Below are 17,230 nucleotides of genomic sequence, written 5' to 3' on the forward strand. Positions count from 1 at the left end.
AAAAACAGCCACAAAGCAGGTTTTTGCCACCACCGTGCTTTACTAGCAACAAGTGCAACAATTTGAACAGCAGTGACGCCCGATGACGTTACTCGTCAGCAAGACGTAAATATAATACCCTACCATTGCCCATGGTTCCATCATGTCTCAACTACAACTACATACAGGAAATATTTGGCTGAGGTTATTGAAGCAAAGGACCGTGAAAGTTGTCAAATCCAAAGCTTTAGTTTTTTTTTTCCCCTTCTCTGCTACTTTTATTTACATTATGCTCTATAAAAATATGAAAATGCGTGGTATTAACTAAGCAAACTGTGTATTCTTGTGATTTAGATATTTGACATCTTTTTCCTGCCAGTGTAAGTGCAGCCGTATCAGTCATTGGGGTTGGACATCCAAATACTCGGAGATGAATTGGGAATTGTTCCAGCAGGCACACGGAAGAGTTTGAAACGCAAATTGTAGAGGTTAGCTCAGAAAAGGACTTTTATTTTAACCAAAATGAAGAATATAATTTGGGTCTGTTTTTTTCAAAGAAGTGGTTCAAGAGGAAAATGCACGCATTTGACTCACCAAAAGTTGCCACTGTTGAAATGTTTGCATTTCTACACAGCAAAAAATAAATAATAATAAATTACTGTACATGCATTACTTTAAGCAGCACAGTGGATCAGCTGGTGAAGCGCTGGCCTCACAGTTCTGAGGTCCCGGGTTCAATCCCAGACCCGCCTGTGTGGAGTTTGCATGTTCTCCCCATGCCTGCATGGGTTTTCTCCACTCACATCCAAAAAACATGCAACATTAATTGGACATTCTAAATTGCCCCCAGTGATTGTGAGTGTGCCTGTCTGTCTCTATGTGCCCTGCGATTGGCTGGCAACCAGTTCAGGGTGTACCCCGCCACCTGCCCGTTGACAGCTGGGATAGGCTCCAGCACTCCCTGCGACCCTTATGAGGATAAGCAGCAGAAAATGGATAGATGGATGTATATCTTTAAGCAAACCTATGTGAACAGGACAGGACGTTTTGATTTGGCAAAGTAAGTCATTTTGGAGGAAAGTTAAGTGCTTTAGCTTTTGAGTGGTTTGGAGCCCTCCAAAAACTTGTTTTAACGGTAGAACGTGTAAAAAAAAATGTACAGAGGGGAAACGCTTTTGACTCACTTATCAAAACAAGTTTCCGATGTCATTTTGATGCTACCGACTTAAATGTTGCTAAGAAATAGCCACAAAAAAACTGTTAGTGTAATGTGAAGTTGCTAAGGCAACAAAGCGATAAATGGGAGTCAACGAATGTGTCTCCTCGCACGACTTCACCCCGCGTGACTCAGTCCAAGCCGACGCGTATTTTTTTTTTTTTTTTTTTTTTGCTTCCGTCGGAAGTGCCTTTTAAAGCAAGTGACAGCAACGCCGCAGAGCACACGCGCTCGATCGACGACGAGAAGGTCAACACGCGAGATGATCTGGACTGTCTTCCTACTGGTCCAAGCGGTGCTGCTCTTCTTGCTCCTGACGCAGAGATCCAGGTTTGTTTCTATCTACCTGGTAGAGGACCTAGTTCTTTTTTTTTCAAATACCTAAATTATGTTTGCACCGCTCCGGTTTGATTCTGCGCTTCAGGTCCGCGAGTGACCCGCCTCTGGACAAAGGCGCGATCCCGTGGCTGGGCCACGCCATTGAATTCGGGGCAGATGCAGCCAAGTTCTTGAATCGCATGAAGCAGAAGCACGGCGACATCTTTACAGTGAGTAAGGACGTGCTCACTGTAGGAATTCGGGGGGAAAAAAGTATTTGGCACTTCCAACTCATCGACTTTCATTCCATAGTTTATGTGAAACGTAAGGAATTGGTTTTCATATATTATATTAATATTTTTACAGAATACACTAACATCTACAGTACATACACGTGCAAAACAAAACATTTGTATCCAATCGTCTGCTTTTGCAAAGATAATCAAAAGATTCAGTGTTATGTTCATTATTATGGTTGTAAATGCAGCGGTGTACAACAGCGCTGCTTCATTAAGAAAGTCATGTCTAATATTGTTTTGACTTGAATTAGCTTTGTGGTGTGTCCAAAATAGAGACAAACAAAAGCTATCAAGGATATTCCAAGAACGAATACATTCCACACTCATTGAGAAATGAAAGTGTGCAAAGGAAATGATAAAGATACAAGAGTGGTGTGCTTAATAATATGATTTTTAAAAATGAGTTGCAAAAAGAAAATGCTTAAAATGCTCAAATGCGGTGTTGTCAGAGGGACTTGCATTTTCCAAATGTTGCATCATCACGAAGTTGAGAAAATGTTTAAGAATTGCTTTTTCCTGTTTTTAAAAACAGCATGTGGCTTTCAGATTCTTTCATATTGACAATGAGGAGGAACATTACAGCTGCATGTACAAAAATGAATGTGGGAAAATTAAATAGAATTACGCAAAATACAACCACAGAACTCTACTTACTGTATATCTTGCCACTGAGCTCTTCTTTTTAGGAAAGTCCCCGACCAAATCTGTTCCGTTTGGGAAGGAACTCGATTTGGTTACTGAGGCGTACCTAATATGAATTAATATGCAGTTACTTACAAAGTAAGTGGAAAACAAAAGATTACTATGTCAAAGCTGGTATCCACATTATAGGGAGTCCTCAGTTTAGGACAAATTTCTGCTTCCACAGCATTGATGTAACCTGAATTTGTACATAAGTTAGAACTCACTCATCTACGGAAATGCAGTAGTAAAGTCATGGTGACAATAAATACTTGTACATGAGACACACCATGCCCTTAAATTAAATTAAATAAAAAAAAAATACCTTGAGATGTTTGTGTGAGAGTTTCCGTGAGTGGGCTGTGGCCAACATCAGGTATTTTGTTTTATTCAGTTTATGTTTTACTGCTGTTCCTGCCTTCAATAATGGCAAAAAGGTTCAGACTGAAATGTACTTAAGTACAAATGTAATACCATTTTGAACTACTATTTATATTGTGGGCGGCATGGTGGAGCAGCTGGTAAAGCGTTGGCCTCACAGTTCTGAGGTACTGGGTTCAATCCCGGACCCGCATGTGTGGAGTTTCCATGTTCTCCCCATGCCTGCGTGGGTTTTCTTCAGGCACTCCGGATTCCTCCCACATCCCCAAAACATGCAACATTAATTGTAGACTCTAAATTGCCCCTCGGTGTGATTGTGAGTGCGACTGTTGGTCTCTATGCGCCCTGTCATTGGCTGGCAACCAGTTCAGGGTGTACCCCGCCTCCTGCCCGTTGACAGCTGGGATAGGCTCCAGCACTCCCCGCGACCTTCGTGAGGATAAGTGGCAAAAGAAAATGGATGGATTTATATAGTGCTCGTACTGAAAAGAATATATATTTTACATCATATTGTCATCCATGGAAGTTGCAAAAAGTGACAACCCAGGAGGAGTAGAAAGTACAGATCTATGATTTGAAATGTAGTGAGTAAAAGTAAAAGGTCATATGAGAGCAAAGCACGGAGACCTTAAAAGTACTAGTACTGTACTTGCAAATGAGATGGCAGTAGGACCAATACAATCCAGTATTTGCATCCGAGTCAGAAATCCTTGCTGTGTGTCCAGGTGCGTGTGTTGGGGCGTTACGTGACCGTGCTGCTGGACCCTCACTCCTACGACTGCGTGATCAACGACGGCAACTCGCTCGACTTCCAGCGCTACGCGGCCGTGCTCATGGAGAGGATCTTCAAGCTGCGCCTGCCGCACCATCAGCCCGCTCACGCAAAAGTGCTGATGAAACAGTATGTTCTTGTCTCTTACACCTCCTCCGCCCGAGGGTTTTATTTTCATTTTCATTTCGAATCATCTTGTAAACACTCTCAACGCACGTTAAACGCATCTATTTTAATACACCGGAATTAAAGTGGACACCAGTTTCTAATACAACAACACACACAAAGCGAAGCCCTGCATCATGTAGTTGCAGTACCCTGAAAGTACACAACCCTAAAGTCACTTGCCTTTATACTGTCAGCAGCTATTAAAAACTGAGCGTTTAAAGGGGAAATCCAGTGGTTTGCATTAACAATGTATCCAATAGGTCATGTAATGTGTACTGCATCTTGACAATGTGATGTTAAAACCTCTCTCATTTAATAGTGTTTTGAGAAGATTTTTATTGACAATTACGAATTTTCAGGGGTGCTGCCATTTTCGCGAGTCACATGACCTACGTGGGTGTATGTGACATGTTACATGCAGTTCCAAATGCTCGGTTACAGCATTATGCCCAGCGCTGATTTCTCGGATTTATCCTTATCTGATGAAGAAATAGCAGTATCGGTTGATCGGGAAGACAAGGAATACTTCCATACACAGGCCGTGAGCGGCTCGCCGCCACTCAGGTGATCGGGAAAACGGAGGAATCTTTTCATACACAGCCGTGAGCAGCACGGCCGTGAGCAGCTTGGCCGCTCGGTTGATCGGGAAGACGGAGGAATACTTCCAGACAGATTTGAACCTGTGGCTGTAAATAATGTAATATAATATTCGAATGGTTCTTCGGGTGGAATGATACAGAGTCTGACGAGCTCACTCCCCGGCCGAGCGAGCTCACGCCTCCGCCGCTCTGTTTGTAAGTATCCCTCCGTCTTCCCGATCAACCGATACTGCTATTTCTTCATCAGATTAGGATAAATCCGAGAAATCAGCACTGGGTATAAATGGTGTCCCATGTAATCGAGTGTTTGGAACGGCACGTAACACGTCACATAAGCCCACGTAGGTCATGTGACTCCTAATCGTCGATTAAAAAGCTTCTCAAAACACTATTAAATGAAAAAGGATTTAACATCACATTGTGAAGATAGAGTACATATTACATGACCTATTGGATACGTTGTTAAGGCAAACCAGTGGATTTCCCCTTTTAAAAAAAGCCCCGATATAGGCAAACGAGAGGAATTACAAACCGCGATATTGTAGGCAAGCACTGACTGTACACAAGTTAAATACTTTTAAGGGAACCCTTTTCAGAAGATCTGCTTTTCTGTGATTCTCCAGCCATGTGAAATACGCAGAAACACCTCCAGCCCCCCCTATCCCCCCGTTATATTAGCTGGGAGAAAATAGGTAGGGCAAAGTCAAAAGGTTAAGTTGTACTATTGTGACACAGAGTAATTCCACTTTTTCACAATGCGATCAATCAAGAGGTTTGTCGTTTTTGCTCGGTCGTTAAACCTGCCCCCGGTCTCCTCTCACCTCCGCAGGCACTTCCAGGGAATGAATTTGGCCGCCCTCAACGGCACCATGAGCAGACACTTGGAGGCCTTGCTGAAAGCCCAGATGCCTCCAAACCAGAAAAACTGGAAACAGACGGAACTCTTCCACTTCTCGTACAGCCTCCTCTTCAAGTAAGTCGGCGTCTTCGCCCTCCCATGGGCGGACTCCTGCCCACGCCTTGCCAAAACAAAAGGTGATTGATTACCGGGATTGAGTGATTGCTATAATAAAAGGATGATTTCCTCCATGCTATTAAGAAAGGGGGAATCCCTGAATTCCGTGTTAACAGAAAATGGAATTTGGCACAGCACAGAGAAGTTTGCTTTGCAACCCTGCCAAATGTAATATAAAATGAGGCCTGAAAAATTGCTCTTTCTTCATCCGCCTACTTCCATGTGTCATGTGCGCATTTTAATGGCAGAATTACAAACTGCCATAAAGTAGCTACACCTTGAGCTCTGCACTGGTTGCGAGTCTGCCTTTTTCTCTCTTCCACTCCTTGTCGTGTTTCCACCTTTCCCACGCTGATTTTCGCACACTCGCGGCTGGCACCGAGGCGCTCTAAGGCGGACACTTCAGAAAAAAAGGGAAGTTGCATTTTTCAGGTTTAGGCTTAGCTCACGGGCTAACTATAAGTCACAATGGCACTAGATAAACACTTTTTTTCCTACTCAGGCCCTCAAGTTCTTATATGGTGGGGGTGAGGTAATTCATATCTGCACAGTTGAGTATTTGTCTTTCTCTCAGATAATTATCTTCAAACATGTATCATGGTATTTCAAAACAAATCTCTGAATTCATTCTGCGGCAGCTTACATACCATCCGGGCCAGTGTTGCTCTGTTTGTAAACAATCCAAGATAAACTTGGGATGACCCCACTCTTTAGCGAACTTGTTTGATGACTTCTATCCTGCTCACCAGCATTATGACGCAGCTTTCGGGACAAACAAAAGTGTGAAAGGGCAAACACGAGGCGCGTGACGTCAGGTCGCAGAGCGTCCGGAACGTGTCCCGATGCGCATACAATGGGGAACCCTCGGTGTGCGCAGAAATCATCGTGTGGGCTAATGGAAAAATACGTGAAGGTTAATCACATCATCCGTTTGAGAGTCTCTTTCATGTGCAGGGCGGGTTACCTGACGCTCTTCGGAGGGGAACAAAATAACAACAGTGCTGATCCTTCGAGCGTTTATGATGAATACCGCAAGTTTGACAACCTCCTAACCAAGCTGGCAAGGAACACGTTGAGGCCAGGTAACTACTCTTTAACCGCCCCTTGACAATTAAGCACCTAATGGGAGTTGCCATCCGCTCCACTTGGTGCAATGACTCATCGGCTGCTCCTATTCACCTTTTACCTGCACTCTGCTGCCTTGACATCATCGTCATAATCATAATCATCATAATCATCTTTTGTGGTTCCCATAGCCACTTTCTCTAATTGATCTACTGTACCGTACAGTAATTGCCTATCAACACTCACCAAACACAACATTGAGGTGACATGCACATTTGAATGAGGTCAAGTCAAGAAATGATATCAAACTTTGCAATAACTAACGGGGAAATTAAAAGGCATCTGTATGTGTGTGCAGTCATCTTACTAAATAATACTTTTTAAGTATGCATGGAAACAGCACCACAAATTTAATATAATATTTAATATATTATCAGTGGCTTGATATGCCACTCACATTTTTTTAAATGATTTTTTTTTTAGACTTTGGATCCTTTCCCCGGTGTCTTAGTTTTTCATTAGTGTTGCCTTGAGGTACACGTTTAATTTGTTGTGTGATCCCCGCTCGTAAACTCAAATCATCCGTCGTCATTGAAATGAATGGAAATGCAATTAATCTGTTCCACCATCTCAAAAGAACCCAAGAGACATTTTTTTCAACCTGTTGTTTAAAAAGAAAATAGCATGCACATTTTCAAAAGGTACAGTAATGTCATATTTAAAGAGTATGGAATGTCTAATTTCTAACGCAAACTATCTTATCTAGACAAAAATATATGTTCAACTGTTGCATAAAATGCATCTCGTGTTTGAAGTTTTTACCAAAAAATATTAGTGTTTATGAGTCCGCAAACTTTGATCTACTTTCTCTTGCCTGCAAAACGACTCCTTTCGTGGGCGGACCTCTGATGTCACAAAATCTGGGATTGGCTGTTTTGAAACGACGATAAACTGGGAGTCTTTTGTATTCACGCCGAAGAAAACCCCATTCGTTTTCGAGAATTCCTCAGTGATTGTAAGCTAAAACCAATCCGTAAAAATGATTTATTATTTTTTTTACTTTATTTTATTATTATTATTATTATTATTAAAACTGTGCCAAAGAAATAAGAGCATTCATCTGAGATGACACGCTGTGGCGATCCCTAACGGGACAAGCTGAAAGAAAGCAGCTTTTTATTGATGACGATTACTTATTTGCGTTATTGGTGTTTGCTGTGAATTAGTCAGTTGGAGCAACATTCTAAATTTTTTGGGAGGAATAAAATACACCTTAGAGTGTAGTTGTATTGTTTTGTCTTCATGTATTCTCCTTTGTGTTCAAATATCCATTGCTTAAAGAGTTCTAACTCTGTAAGACCGATATTATTGTGTATCCTGGCTGTGGTGTTTTGCATTGTGTATTCGCATTAAGATAATGGACTATGATTTGGTTGCATGCAAATCTCTTTGTTTTATATTTAGTTTAACTGTAAACTTCAGCTGGGAGTTGCAGTAAACAGCTTTTGTGAAGACTTGTTCACTAACTGCCAAACTGTCGCTTGTTGTGAAGTAAGTTGGGTTGAGTTTGTTGCCTAACCCTACTAAGTTTGGCTTACAAGTCCAGGCAAAAGAAAACAAAAACCACTGGATGACGGCTCGAATCTAAAAAAAAAACCTCACAAGTCAGTAGACTTTAATTTTTAAAACAGTTGATTTGTTGAATGTTTAATAAGTTCAGTGACAAAATGCTGCCTTTTGAAGCAAGTCTTCTTTATCTGGCTGTGGGAAAACAACAGAATGGAAGGAAAACAAAAGGGCACTTCAGAAAATGTTGTGGGTTACGAAAGAGGAGATTTCAAGATGCTTCTTGTTTTCTTCTTGGCAAGTCTTCGCAAGCTGTTCTCCTGCTTTTATGTCAAAGTCTTTAGAAAGCTCACCCAGCCATTGATTTCTTATCAGTTACACACCAAAACGAGCTCTCACGGAAATGAAAGGTGCACGAAAGCGCATTGACGATTAATGCAATCAATAGTAGGAAAAGGGCATTACCCATGCAAAATTTTAACATTAGAAAAAGTATCGGTAGTACGTGTGCACAGGCGCATCCCAATAATCTTGAATATTATGGAAAAAAAATTGTATTTGTTTTTGGATCATTCAATTCAAAAATTAGTGAAATATTACATGATGCATTTTTCGATAAGTTTGATGCGTATGCATTTGGATATGTACAAAACCCTCAAAATCACAAATTTAATTTGAATATTACGTATAAAAAATATACATAATTTTCAAGGGAAGGAAGGAATTGGCCTTCACATTTTCTCATGTGATTCATGAATGTACAGTATTTTAGTTTTTGAATTGAACTCCTACGGGGGTGCAGCCTTAAAGGAAGACTCTCCCCAAAATTCATATGTAGAATAAACCCTTCAATGTGAAGTAATATTATCTTTACACATATTGTGGACATTAATAAAACAAAATTGAAAATAAAGAACATTTTTAAAATCCAAGCAAAATCTGGATATGTGCCGGCTTCGACAGCCAGACCCGGAAGAAACATCCTTGACCCCGCCCCTGATGTCACCAGTGCTTAGCATGACAGATCATTCGTTCTAGCTGAGCCAAAATGCCGACGTATTCTGCACCAAACTGCAACAAACCGAGAAAACGCACTCAAATGTGTCCTTCTGTAACCTCCCGTGGGGTCAACCTGACAGGATAAATCTGTGGCAGTCACAGTTGAGGCTCGTTCATAAACTGGGGAAATTTGCATGCATCTAATCATTACTGGTTATTAGGCGCTTAGTTATAGCCTCTCGTACCGGTATTGTATAAGCAATAACATACTTTATTGAGGCGGCACGGTGGCACAGTTGTTCAATCCCGGACCTCCGCGTGTGGAGTTTGCATGTTCTCCCCATGTCTGCATGTGTGTAACCTGCCTCCTGCCCGTTGACGGCTGGGATAGGCTCCAGCACTCCCTCAACCTTCGTGCAGCTAAGAAAATGGATGGATGGATATATACGTGTAATCACTTTAGAGAAGTCCCTTTTTTTTATGCATTTTATATTCCATATATAAATAAACCATTAGAAAGTCTGACGATGTATTCAGAAAATAAGTTCGCATTTTTTTGATGGACTTTGGACATAGCCCATAGCATGCATATAGCTCACATCGCAGTCACAAAGGATTCCAAGACCGTTAAAAATGTGTACTCACCGACTGTCATGATTCATAAGTAAATTGATATGTAACGCGTCTTCGTCCAAACAAACAACTTTGTATCTATTATCTAGTATCTATGAAGACGTCTTCCTTTAATATATGGGGCTTAGTAAATATGTCATTTTAAACCTTGCTGGTATGAGTCACATTTTGTCCTCTCTGCCTCCACACGTTCGCTATACTTTTATTTGCTCTGTGCAGCGTCATTGTTGTTTTTTTTTTTTTTTCAGTCTGAAGTCATCTTCACATCTGCCGGTTGTTATGTTATTACACGGACACGTACGTGTTACTGTGGTATCTTTCCTCACCTTTTTACCCTCTGCTGACATCTCTCCTTTTGTGTGCCTGTCGTTCAAACTCTTCGTATCTTGCTGTGACTCAAGTTTTGTATGTTTTGTTTTTGTTAAACAGATGAGAAAAAGACAGCCCAGAGTGCGCGTCACAGGTTGTGGGAGCTTTTGGCCCCTGCAGGTCAGTCAGAGGACTTGGGGTCAAACGCGTGGATTCACGCCTACAGGCGACTTCTGCAGCGGGAGGGAGCGGACGAGGAGACGCAGAGGCGGGCGGTACTCCTGCAAGTTTGGGCCACTCAGGTGAGCGCGAGGTCAGCGGGCACCTGTCACGTGTTTGTGCCAAAGAAACGTTTAATTGTCTGACGGACAGGAGGCAAATGATGAACGTGACTCCATTTGAACTGCAATGCTCGTCTTCTCGCCACTCGAGGGTGCTGTTCACTTTCTACCATTAAGGCAGAGGTGGAAAAAGTACTCCCTCAGTACTTCATTAGAAGTCCAGATACTGATTCAATTCCTGTACTTTGGTCGAGAGCTATAGAGATTTAAAAATTGAAATCTAATCTAGGGCGGTACGGTGGCTCAGATGGTAAAGCGTTGATCTCACAGTTCTGAGGTTCCTGGTTCAGTCCCGGACCCGCCTGTGTGGAGTTTGCATCTTCTCCCTGTGCCTGCGTGGGTTTTCTCTGGGCACTCCGTTTTCCTCCCACTTTCCAAAAACATGCAACATTAATTGGACACTCTAAATTGCCCCTCGGTGTGATTGTGCCTTGCGAATGGCTGGCAACCAGTTCAGGGTGTACCCCACCTCCTGCCCATTCACAGCTGGGATAGGCTGCGGCACTCTCCAAGACCCTCGTGAGGATAAGGGGCAAAGAAAATGGATGCATGGAAATCTAACCTAAGTAGGAAGAAAAAACAGGAGTTGCATTTTGCTCAGAGGTGCAATCATAAATGTTGGCCAGTTTTGCTATGTATATATATTTTTTCCCCATCAAACTGTGGCAAGCCCATTTTGACAAAATAAAGGCTACCGGTATAAAAGTAAAAAGTCATCCCAAACGGTAAATACTCGGAAAAGTACAATGAAAAAAAAAATACTTGATTTGATCATGCACTTTAGTTGCACATGATTAAAATGGCAAAAAGTGACCTAATTTTCCATTCTTCTCCTCGAAAATATTAGAATAATATATATTAGTTTACAACATATTAATCATGTGCAATGTATACGTCAGTTTGTAGGACTTTTTTTTCAGTCGTTGTACAAATACCAGTACAATCTACCATACCTAAGCTGACAGAAATGATTGAAGCACTTCACCTGAGGAAGACAAACAAAGTTTGAGTGTCACTCCACCTCCCCTCCCTCCTGAATCATTTACAACAACACATTTTTTATTGTTTGAATTCAAATGGACACAAAAATCTAATCGGGCTCGAGCACCACGTGTGCCGCTTTGGATTTAAAAAAAAAAAAAAAAAACTCGACATACATCCATTCAACTCCATCCTGACTCATTCCGTCTTGCCTCCAGCCCTGCTGGAGGCCCTCTTTGTATTCAAAGTGTTGATCAGATGTCAAGTTTACCCTGCAGGCAGCTTACTCATCATTTTGTTCCGCACACGTCGCCTTCGTTTTACTTCCAAGTTTTGAATCGCAACTTTGCAGCGACGCTGAGTCACACTTGAGCCAGTCAAGCGTTTGCCGACTTCTTTAAAGCATGTTAATGTATTCATACAGATCATTTTTTGCACCACAATTGGGTTATTCATTCCAAACATGTAGTACCTGAGCATATAGGCATGTTTGTCATAAACATGAATTCCAGTTATTATATTATAAGGGCTTACGAGGGAAGTTTGCCATTACAAAAATATTAATTTTGTCATGTTTGTTAAAAATAAGGCGGCACGGTGGTTCAGGTGGAAAGCATTGGCCTCACAATTCTAAGGTCCCGGGTTCAATCCCGGTCCCACAACATTAATTGGACCCTCTAAATTGCCCCTAGGTGTGATTCTGAGTGTGGCTGTTTCTATCGATGTGCCCTGTGATTGGCTGGCAAATAGTTCAGGGTGTACCCCGCCTCCTGTCCGTTGACAGCTGGGATAGGCTTCAGGACTCCTGCGACCCTCGTGAGGATAAGCGGCTAAGAAAATGGATGGATTTTAAAAATCATTGTAATTTGGCAGTAATACGTGCAAATTATGATCAGTGAAAACATTTGACGTGTCTGGCCACATCTTGTTCTTATAACTTGATATCCAAGAAACCACCGCACCCGAGGAAAAACAACCAATTAATTATAGATCGAAGGGTCACGTATGAGGTGGCAATTATTTACCGCGGGCTCGCGGCCACGCCCACACAGGCTTTTCCAAATCATGTTTCCAGTTGCTATGTTTCTGTAGAATTCCTGGAAAATGCACGTTTTTTGTTGCTTGTGAGTCATTCCTGGCACTTTAAAAAGAAAAAGTAAAATGAACATTTAACTAATGGTCAAGTTTAACATTCAATTTAGTTCAATAGTTTTAGTGAGAATTATCTTTGTTATATGATTATGAAATTACTGTATATGATTTTTTTTACCCTTTTTTTTCATTACGCAATCGTTACTTTGCGATATGGTTTTGTCCAAATTGATGCCGACAGCTGGCCGGCAGTCTCGGGCTTCAATTGAGTTTCCTGGTGGACTGAAAGATTTCTGCACTGCCCAAAATGAGAGTATCCAGACAAAAAGGACCATCTGTTTTTTAGTGGACTGTTTTGATTGAAGATTTTTCATTTTTCTCCCCCCATTGTCCTTCCTACTTGCCTTTGCCAAACAAACACCTGCGGTGTTGCTACGCGACAGCGGAGTGAGACAAAAAGAGCGCCACGGTCACTGTCCCCTTTTGTTTGCTCGCAGGGTAACGTCGGCCCTGCCGCTTTTTGGCTTTTGGGTTTCTTGTTGACAAATCCTGAAGCGCTGACCGCCGTGAGGAGCGAGTTCAAGCACATTTCCCGGACAGAAACATCAGGCGCTTCCCTCCTCCACTCTCGCGGGAACACTCCGGTCTTCGGTAGGTGAAAGATTTGAAATAAGTGCAAACCCACATTTGGAAGCAGTGAGCAAATAAAACAAACTCATTAAACCGATTGCTTCTCTCTACCTAACCTTTGGGCAATTCAGTATATTCGCAACCTACTTTTGTATTCAGCAAAATGGGTCCAAGCACTTCCTCCCTTTTTGACTTCCTCCCCTCTTCCAACTTTGACTCGAACACCATTATTTTTAGTTTTAGTTTTGATCATCGAAATATATGACTTACTATCAGGAGACTACGACAAACTATGTTGTACATTTAAAAAAAAAAAACTTTATTGTCTAATATGTTACAGTAACTTGACGCGTTTTTCACACAAATTCTCCAGACAGTGCCTTGGAGGAAACACTCCGACTCACTGCTGCCCCCTTCATCACCAGAGAAGTAGTGCAGGAGAAGACCATTCAAATGGCGAATGGTCAAGAGTACCATCTGCGAAAAGGAGACAGGGTGTGCTTGTTCCCCTTCACCAGCCCCCAAATGGACCCCGAGATTTACCACCAGCCGCAGGTGAGCCCCTCTCTTGCTTCTGCGAACGTGTACTCTCCTTCTAAAACTTTATTGACAAGACTGTACAGGTACAGTAAATAGTAGAAAACTGAGTGGAATTGACGTCACCTTTAAAAAACCTTCATGGTTTCTGATAATAATTTCTGTCCTATAAGCCGCAACCTTTTTCACACGCTTTCAACCCTGCGGTTTTTGCAGTGATGAGGCTAATTTGTGCGGTTTTTTCTAAAGGCCGAAAGGATGCACTCGAGCGGAACAGGTAAGAGTGAGAGCGGTTGACTATATGTGCCGAGGAAGTGACTTTTACCTAGCACTGTGCTAGTGCGATACTCCCTTGTCTCAGTGATTTTTACCGGTATGTTTTTTTTAAACCGGCCTTGTTAGGTGGCGCTAACGTTGGCGTTAGCGTGGCACTAGCGTTAGCACGGCGCTAGCATTAGCATTAGCGTTACTCTCTGTGTACCATCTTTCTTTGTAAATATCTCGTGTTTCAATGTGGGTGTCAATGTGGGCCCTTGCGGCTTTTACACATCTCTGGCATATGTATATACAAAATGGTATTTCCTTTACAAATGTACAGGGTGAGGCTTACAACCAGGTGCGATCTGTAGGCCGGGAATTACGGTAATAGTTTTAACAATAAATATAAAACAAACTGTAATACCCAAACAGTTTTCAGTTCCTTTACAAAATAAATACATAAATTCACATGAAGTGCAGAAAAAACTAATGTTCACTAAAACTTTTACCCGAAATACAAAGTTTCTCTTTCTGTCGAGATTTATCTGTCGCCGGCATGGAGATAAATGAACAGCCGCCCGCTTTACTCTATCTGTAGACTGATACCATCCGACAGTTTTGCAGTCGTCAAACACTGTGAAAATGTAAATGCAAATGATCCCAACATCGGTTCCCACATCAGGACAAAATACAAACACTCACACACACAAAAAAAAAATGTTGTCAAGGGAATTAATCTAAGACTTCAGCTCCCTTTATTCATTCTGTGCCTTTTATCTGTCACGGACTTTGTTTTGAGATTCTGGAAATTGTTTCTTTGTGTTCTCAAGAGCCGCTTAAGCACAGGTGCCAAAGTTATGGCCCGGGGGCCAGATCTGGCCCGCCGCATGGTTTTATGTGGCCCGGGAAGGCAAATCATGTGTGTCAACTTCCATGATTCTTGTGAGAATCTCAACATTTCAAATTCTCATATATGATAAATGATAACATTGCACTATTATAAGCATTTTTGAATTACCAAACATGAACAATGGTTGAAAAACCCATTACTCATGACTTATGAACAATGTTAAAGATTTAACGGCCCTCTGAGTGAAACCGTAACTACAATGTGGTCAAAAATTAGTTGGACACCCCTGCTCTTAAGTCTCAAGCCAAACTAGTTTCCTTTTGGCACCCCTGGAGCCCAATTCCATGGAACATCACCTTAAAAAAAGGATTGCTAAGTCATTTACAGTAGAACTTTCGGATAGGGCTTTAGCATCATCCTAAAACGTTTTAGCAAAGGCACAAAAACAGCAAGTGAGTTTTTCAGCTAATAACAGCAAGGCTAAAATATACAAGAGCTGGTGAATTCAAAGAATGAACTTTGTATTCTCTCTGTACCATTTGAGAGTGTATTTAGAATGTCCATTAGTTTGGGAGAGGCGGTGATGAAATCCCAACACACAAATATGTTTTATTTTCACACCGCTGAGGGATTAGCGAAGCATGGAAACAAAATCGCCACTAATTGGCACGGGGAGGACGTGGCAAGGTCACTTTCAAATTGATCCTGACGCGCACAAAAGGCGCCCGTTGAAGGGGATTTGCGTCAACGAATCCGACACTTGACGACTTCCCCCGAATCTGTTTGCAGAAGTTCCAGTTTGACCGCTTCCTGAATAAAGATGGATCGGCTAAAAGGGATTTTTACAAAGGAGGCAAAAGGCTGAAATATTACACCATGCCGTGGGGCGCGGGGACCAATGGCTGCGTGGGAAAGCAGTTTGCCATCAATACCATCAGACAGTGAGTGTCCTGGACACGTCAACCACATCAAGGCCTCCCGTTAGATTATTTGAGTCGAGAACCTCTTTTTTTTTTTCCTCCCCCCCCCCCACCCCCCATTTAGGTTCACGTACTTGGTGTTGGATATGGATTTGGAATTGTGTGACATCAATGCTCAGATGCCGGAGATAGACACCAGCCGTTATGGATTTGGGATGTTGCAACCAAAGGGAAAGTTGTTGGTGCGCATGAAAGTCAGGAACATGCACAAAGGCTTCACGGTCTAAATGCATATTTATTTGTACGTCATGATATGTACAGTATGTTTTAAAAAAAGCTGTTTTTTAACCGATTCTATTTTATATATTTATACTATGATGTTTTTTAGTTATTTAAAATTAAATAAATTTTAAAAATCAAGTATTTTGTTTTGTCTTTTGTTGCGTTGACTGTGTAAGGCAGGGGTGCTCAAGTCAGTCGCGAGGCAGTCTTGGTTGATAGCGGGATGGCGTGCCAAAAAAAAAAAGACGTCAGCCAATGTTTCCTCCAAACTGCGCGCATGTGCAATTGTGCACCGCTGATACAGTCTCTTTGCAGATATTATACACAAAAAAAAAAATCCAATGCATATTGAAAGTATAACATCCATCTATTCAGTTTCTGGCATTTTGTAATATGATTCAATGAGAGAGGGATGACTGGTTGTTACATCCAATGGCACAATTCACATATGGACTGTAAAAAATGAAAAGAAGAAGCCACTGGTTTCTTTTAGGTAGCACACGGAACTTTCTCTAACGACGACCACTGGTCCACCACACTTTTTCGTAGTTTACCTTACACCCCGCCCCCCGTTCTTAAAAACGTACACTCATAATTACAAATATTACAGTGCTTACGCAGTTCATCAATGTGTTTTATAATGACAGCGTCCACCGCCGCTGCTTTAGTTCGCAACACAGTCTGGGCAACGTAGAGCAAAGACGACCTCGACATGCTGCTTATGTTTACTTTCGATATTAAGGAGAAAGTTAAAAAGTAATGCTGTTGTTTTAAGATGCAATGACTGTCAGAGTATGTGAATAATCGAATATAAAGTGGTTAAACTGGATGAGATTTTCTCTTTCTCGCCAAAGTAGAACGTGCTGAATGAGATGTTGTGTAATATTTAAAATTCCACCTTGGCACAGCCTGATCCAGGATGAAAGCACAGAAAATACAGTGCACAAAAAACTAATTCTGTATTTTAAATATAGGAGGCAACACAACATTAACCTTAAAATGGTTTGGGGGCATCACCCCCCCCCCCCCCCCACATCGTCAGTAGGTCGCGAGAGGCTGGCTGGTTGAGAAGTAGATCTTGGGGTAAAAAAATTCTGGACACCCCTGGTGTAAGGAGAGCGTTTTTTTTTTTTTTTTGTTTTTTTTTTAAATTCTGCTCCCAGCCACTGCTTTAATTTGCAAATGCAGACTGAGTGCAGTTCTATTTCTCTATGTCTATATCAATGATGTAGAGTGACAGGAACAGCAATTAGTTGTTCATCCACACCATTATACCAGTACAGCTCCACTGGTGGCGCGCTGTGATATTTTTCCAACTTCAACAATTTGATTTGGCTCA

At 41.7% G+C, this 17,230-nt stretch overlaps 1 protein-coding gene across 1 annotated transcript; it reads left to right on the forward strand.

Moving 5' to 3' along the window:
* The first annotated feature begins 1,366 nt into the window (after nucleotides 1-1,366).
* LOC133507610 (prostacyclin synthase-like) lies at nucleotides 1,367-15,979 on the forward strand. Its single transcript, XM_061832842.1, has 10 exons — nucleotides 1,367-1,525; nucleotides 1,620-1,743; nucleotides 3,600-3,775; nucleotides 5,243-5,386; nucleotides 6,383-6,510; nucleotides 10,121-10,302; nucleotides 12,912-13,065; nucleotides 13,418-13,599; nucleotides 15,479-15,630; nucleotides 15,734-15,979. The coding sequence occupies exons 1-10, from the start codon at nucleotides 1,458-1,460 to the stop codon at nucleotides 15,894-15,896; spliced, it is 1,473 nt and encodes a 490-aa protein (XP_061688826.1). The 5' UTR covers nucleotides 1,367-1,457; the 3' UTR covers nucleotides 15,897-15,979.
* Nucleotides 15,980-17,230: the final 1,251 nt, after the last annotated feature.

This window comes from Syngnathoides biaculeatus, chromosome 10 (genome assembly GCF_019802595.1).
Source record: "Syngnathoides biaculeatus isolate LvHL_M chromosome 10, ASM1980259v1, whole genome shotgun sequence".
NCBI lineage: Eukaryota > Metazoa > Chordata > Actinopteri > Syngnathiformes > Syngnathidae > Syngnathoides > Syngnathoides biaculeatus.